We start from the raw sequence: 6,720 nt of genomic DNA on the forward strand, positions 1-6,720 counted from the left end.
GAGTGGTCAAATTTCTCTTTCGATGTTAGTACTTTAACTCGAGGTTTTTTTTTTTTTTTTTTTTTTTTTGAGTGCTGAATAAGTGCTGATAAAATATAGGGCATATAGTAGGCTAAAGCATCTTCAATTCCTTTCTTTTTTAATTACAGGAATTGTTATGCCTGTTTTTTTCTGGATTCCCAAGCTGCACCTTTATTTTCCTTTTTTTCTTTCTGACCTACAAACTCAACTAACGCGTTAGAAACTCTGATGCAGTTTCAACATAAAGATATCATTATTGTGTTTTAATTGTAACATCTTTTATATTCATAAAGTGGGAGTAATGGCAGCCTCTTCTACTTTCCTGGACTTATTAGAATAATAGGTTAATAACCCTCGGAAACCCTGTACAGGGTCGCTATGGGTCGGACCCGACTCGATGGCACTTAACAACAACAACAACAACAATATAAACTATTAACTGTATTTTTGACACCTGCATTCTCATTTCCTTATTTTTTATTTGGAAAGAAAATAATATTTATTCAATTTAGGTTAACTGGAAGGAATAGACTTTAAAGATCGTACAGTGAGCAAATGAGGTTGATACATGTCTCATACAATTAGCATTTTTTGGCTTTTATCTGAAGTTCATTTCTTTGTGTCATACGCATCCCAAGAGAGTACTGAACATCTTTTGTAAATGATAAATTGTTCAAGGTGCATATACAATTGTTACACATTTATCTTCTTAGGCTACAATGTTTACATTTTCATCATCTTAAAAGTTATGTTCTAATGGTTGCAATGAGGAGAAATTTGTTAGTAAAAACAGCATCTTGTTATATTTGCAGCAGTTAGTACATGTAAATTTGCACGGAGGATAGAAGCCTGGGAGACTATCATGTTAATAATAGTAATCTTCTTAATAATAGTAGTAAAAATTACTAATAATAGTAATACCAGTGGTATTTTCTATTAATAGTTCTTTACACACAAAAAGGGAAAAGCTGAGAAGGAGAAAAGCACCCTACCTGGTCAAAAGCACCTTCCTATCTAGCTTGTGTGGTGCAGCAGGATAATGCACTGGATTGCAAGGTTAGTTTGAACTGCAAGGTTGACAGTTCAAACCCACCAGCTGCTCTTTGGAAACCCTATACAGGGTTTCTTTGAGTCAGAACTGACTCAATGGCACTTAACAACAACAACAAATCTAGCTTGTATGTTTGTCCAGGTAAGGATGAATCAAATAGTTTTCCAGGGCCATAGTTACATGGTCTTGTTCTGACTAAGGGAATAGTGAAGGCTTTACTTTATTTCAAGGAGCAGAAACAAAGAAATGAATTAATTATCCCAAGTATTCATAAGGGATAATTCATTTATTCTGAGGCTGTGCTGTTTCACCATTATAATTGTACAGTAGGTTCAACACTGGACAGCGAACCACAAGGTTGGTGGCTAAACCCACCAGCTGTTCTTTGGGAGAAAGATGAGGCAGTCTGCTTCCGGAAAGATTTACATTGTTAGAAATTTCAACGGACCACTTCTACCTTCATAAAGACTCGCCGTATGTTGGAAGCAACTGGACAGCAGTGGGTTTGGTTTTAGTTTTGGTTTTGTAAAGATTTTTCCATTTAGACATATGCATAGAATTGTTTCCGCCTGTAAACAGTATCAGTAATGCAGTATTGAAAGTGGAGTCCTGGTGTGGCACTGTGGGCTAATGCATCAGACTGCAAAGTCGTTTGTACTGCAAGTTCAGTGGCTCAAGCTCACCAAAGCTGCTCCTTGGAAACGCGATACATGGTCGATATGGGTTGGAATCGACTCAGCGGCACTTAACAACAATATTGAAAGTACCACAGGCTGCCAAAAGAACCATTAGATCCATTTTGGAAGAAGTGCAGCCAGAGTGCTCCTTGGAGGCCAAGATGGTCAAACTTCATGGCTCATACTTCAGACATATTGTCAGGAAGGACCAGTCACTGGAGAAGGACATCTGTTTGGTAAGGTTGAGGGTCAGAGAAAAAGAGGAAGACCTCCAACGAGATGGATTGGCCAAGTGGCAGCATCGATGGGATTCAAGTGTGGCAACAGTAGTGAGGCTGGCCCAGGATAGAGCAGTGTTTCGTTCTGCTGTGCATAAGGTCACTAAGAGTCAGTACTGACTTGATGGCACCTAACAACAACAACATAGATACGCCATCAGTAGTAGCATGTATAAAAGGACTTCAAAAAGTTAGTGGAAAATTCCAGTTTCTTTTAGTTTCCTTTATTCCATGAACTTTTTTGAAGCTTCCTATTATGTATCCTGTAACTTATCACAGAGACTTAATTAAACAGCTATTAAACATTTTAAAACTTTAGAAATAAAATAAAACTTAACGATATAGGGAAGAAGAAAGTCATATTTGCTCGTTTTTATGACCCAAAGTATACATTTCAAAGTTAATAATTTGGAGGCATTTTACTAGTGAGTATTAGTTTAACATTGGTGCTTCCCACCAATAGCAGTGAATAACTAATTTTATGACATGGGTTATAAAGTTGGTGTTGATATCAATCAGAGCCTTCCATAGGAAAAAATTTCAATTACGTACAGTCAGAAATTAGAAACTGGTAGCGCTAATATTTAACCTACAGAATATTATGTAGTTTAACTCACACAGTATTTAAATTTTCTATAAAATTATTGTCACTATTTAAAAATTGGAAGATTTTATATAAATAATCAGATTTTTTTAAGGAGTTCTGGTAGCGTGCATAGTAGTTAACCTTAAGGTCAGCAGTTTGAAACTACCAGCTGTTCCGCGGCAGAAAGATGAGGCTTTCTGCTCCCGTAAAGATTTACAGCCTTGGAAACACTGTACAGGGTCGCTATGATTTGGAACCGACTCCATGGCACATAAAAACAACAACAATCGGATTTTTACAAAAATCACAGCTTATAAACCCTGGACCTATAATCTTACCTACATGGTATTGTATTAGAACTAAAAGCTGTTGTGTCTGTAGGAAGTCTACACTTTGCAGTTTACCACAAACCCTGACAGAGTTCATACTGACCTTCTTGGCTCCTAACAGAATTTGTCTTTGGTACCTGGAACACAAATGAACAGTCTTATTAAAAGAAATGAAGTTTATAGGTTTTATAGTAAACTAAAGTATTGGTTGTAAATAATTCTATTCCTTCTATTGTAGAACAGTTAAATAGATTTGCTGGATTCGGTATTGGACTTGCAAGGTAATGTTTTATCTAAATCTGCCTTTATTGAATTAATTTATAATAAATTGTCAGTATTGCTTTCTTTAGGTTGATTCGTTACAGCAACAGATTAAATATTATTTTTTAAGACAATTAGCACTATATAAAATCTTTAACTTGCAGGGGTTTTGTTTGTTTGTAGCAATAATATACTAGCCAGTTAATTTTATAATCACAAAGTAATTGTGTAATAATGTAACGACTTCCTTGGATCTGTCCCAAGAATGAAATCAAATGTTATAACAATTTGAATTCTAACAAAATAGCAGCACAGAATCTAGGTTTTGTTCACAATCAGTTATTGATGATCAGTGTTTTAAAATTTTTTCTAATCAATATTTTGTGTAAGAAAAGTCTTCAGTTTTGATTATTGTAATCTTTAGTGAATCCATTTCAGAAACATTGAACTTATGCAAGGCTTACATTTCATGCCATTATTACCTTCATTGTTTTGAACATTTTAATCAAGAAAAACAAAAGGCCTTATTTTCAATGTTTAATCATAGTTAAACTTTAAGATGTTAATGTCAATAGAAACAAAGTTTGCATATTAAAGTTTGCCCTTCTGCAAAAGTTATTTTTTATTTAGCCTTAGTGTTTAGATTTAAAGTAACTTTTGTTCATTTGATATATTGTTAATGTTTAAGTAAATGGGTGTATGTGTATTTGTCACGATTAGTATTTTAAGCCTGTGGCTATACTTCCATAATTATTTTCTGAAGAATGCTTTCAAAAGAGATATTTGAAACATTAGGTAGTATTTTTGAAAATGTATTTATATATGTATTTGTTTATATAAATGATGGCTTTTATATAGTCTCTTTACAGAAAATGTGCTGGCCCACCCTTGCATTGTTCTACGCCGCCAATGTCAGGTAAACGAATTCATTTCCTTTTTTTAATGAGTTATATCAGTTGGTTCTGTAACTGTTATCCTTAATTGATGTCAAATTTCCCATGGCTATAAACAAAACTCACTACTTCATTAACAGTGGTTTCCCTTCTCCGCATCTCTCCAGCTCCTGGTAACCATAATATATTTGGGATTACAGATGCTATTTCTTTAATGTTCTAAAACAACAGTCAACCCTGATTTGAAGAATAGAGTTCAAAACAATGGTGTAAGACCATGAAATGCAGTGTTTGTTCTGACTTGGTTTGTGCTAGGGAGTCAGCAATTTTTGACTCAACAGCAGAGATTTTTTTTTTTTTTCTTTTTACACCATCATTGAAAACGTCAACACAATTAAAAGACAAATGGTTCCTTAAAATTATTTTTAAAATAATACTTTTTAACTTGTGACTCCCCTAAAGGTCTTCAAAGATTAGTGGACAACTCTATGGCAAATGCTGCAAAATATAACTAAGCTGTTGAACAAAGTAAGTTTGTTTGCTGTTAGAAAAGAAACAAATCATTATATACTTAACTGGTTGATTATGCTTTGGGCCAAAAACTAGGTACATATAGAGAAATAACTATTTAAATAGCATGGACAGTACACATTATTTCAGACATGTTTTATGTTGAGATCCAGTGTATAGACACATGTTGTTAGGTGCCATCCAGTTGCTTCCAACTCAAAGCTACCTTAAAAATAGCAGAACGAAACATTTCCGGGTCCTGCACCTACCTTGCAATTGTTATTATTGAGCCCATTGCTGCTGCCATTGTGCCAGTACATCTCATTGGGGATCATTCTCTTTTCACTGACCTTCCACTTTACCAAGCATGATGTCCTTCTCCAGGGACTGGTCCTTCCTGATAATGTGTCTGAAGTATGAGACACGGAGTCTTGCCATCTGGCTTCCAAAGGAGCATTCTGTCTGTACTTCTTCCAATACAGATGTTTGTTCTTTTAGCGATGCATGGTGCTTTTAATACTCTTATCCAACACCATAACTCAAATGCATTAATTCTTTTACGGTCTTCCTTATTCACTGTCCAGCTTTCACATACATGTGAGGTTTTTGAAAATACCCGAGCTTGAGTCAGGCACATCTTAGTCCTCAAGCTGACATCTTTGGTCTTGAACACTTTAAAGAGGTCTTATTTGGCAGATTTGCTTCATGCAATATGTCATTTTAATCTTTTGACTGTTGCTTCTGTGAGTCTTGATAGTTGATCTAAGCAAAGTGAAGTCTTTGACAACTTCAATCTTTCCTGTATTTATCATGATGTTACGTCTTGGTCCAGTGGTGAGGATTTTTATTTACTTTATATTGATTGGAGTAACAACAACACACACACACAAAAAAAAACCATTTTTTTTTTTAGATAATACTTTTAGAATGTATAATACATTGTAGTACTTTCTACTATATTATTTCAGATCATTAAGATTGTTTCTACCCCTTGACATATTTCACAGTTCACCTTTTGTTTTTTACCTTTTTTTTTAAAGATTTTTATTGGGGATTGAGTGAAAGTTTACAGGGCATATCATCAAATTTACATTCAACAAATCATATACCTTGTTTCATTACATTATTTATAATCCCCTCCATGTTCCATCAGTTAACAGTATTTCTCTATCCACTTTAGCTTTTTTAAAAAACACACAAACAAACAAACAAAAAAACACTCAGGCATATATAATAATTTACATTTCCAAAGGCACATTCTGCAAGTTGGCTACTGGCCACCAGCTCTTGGTCCTTCTCTTCTTAGTCCATGAATCTAGAGTCCTCAGCTGTTCCCCCTCTCCGTGTCCCCATCTCTGCCTCCATCTCCGGCGCTGCTGCTTCTCTGGATAAGGTCCCACATTCTGCTTGTGCGTTCCTCTCTTGATGGTCCTGCGGTTCTCTGTTTCTGGACTGTAAGATTAACTACTCCCCTTTTTTTGTTACAAAACTTCCATCTTTACAATTGTGACAGTCGTGGTTAGTCATGATAACAGTTATTCACTATTGAATCTTACGAATCTTATCCCCATCTCTTTTTCTCCAGACCCATCTAGACAAGATGACAGCTATTCAGTGAGGACTCTTTCTTTCTCACATACTCTTAAACTAAACTCCCTCTTGAAACCTTGTAAGCCTTTATTGCCCCCTCATTTTAGGTAGCCAGTGTCTAAGTTGCCCATCCCTGTCTACCCAGTGTACAGAGCAGATAGCATTGATACTTGATTTGAAGACTCTTTCCCTCTTTGTTGGTATTTAGAGTAACTATCGCTCTGAGTATAGGTAAGGTTCATCATGAAGATGTATCTTCAGTCACTGTAGCTGTTCTAGTCTGCTTGTCTTTTCTAGTGGAAATGTCTCACCTCACAAGGTTGTGGATGGGACTCAGGATTCCACCTAAGGTCCTATACTCTGTAAAGGCTATGCACGAGGACTATTTCACTGAGCAAGTTGTATAACCCGTTTTAGGTATTCCAATCAGTTATAGGCTGAAGGCGGGCTTACAAGTTTTCTCTAATCATGTTTCCCAACATTCCTTTCTATACCACTCAAGTGTCTATTTTACAATAGTAGGC

The 6,720-nt window shown here is 35.5% G+C and overlaps 1 protein-coding gene across 1 annotated transcript in view; it reads left to right on the forward strand.

Moving 5' to 3' along the window:
• Nucleotides 1-6,720, forward strand: part of SLC25A46 (solute carrier family 25, member 46) — a 53,560-nt gene that overhangs the window by 10,222 nt on the left and 36,618 nt on the right. Inside the window, exons 2-3 of the mRNA XM_006876758.1 lie at nt 3,181-3,223; nt 4,062-4,119. Coding sequence (XP_006876820.1) covers nt 3,181-3,223; nt 4,062-4,119 — 101 coding nt within the window. The remainder of the gene's footprint in view (nt 1-3,180; nt 3,224-4,061; nt 4,120-6,720) is intronic.

This window comes from Chrysochloris asiatica, unplaced genomic scaffold (assembly GCF_000296735.1).
Source record: "Chrysochloris asiatica unplaced genomic scaffold, ChrAsi1.0 scaffold00411, whole genome shotgun sequence".
In the NCBI taxonomy this organism is placed as follows: Eukaryota; Metazoa; Chordata; class Mammalia; order Afrosoricida; family Chrysochloridae; genus Chrysochloris; species Chrysochloris asiatica.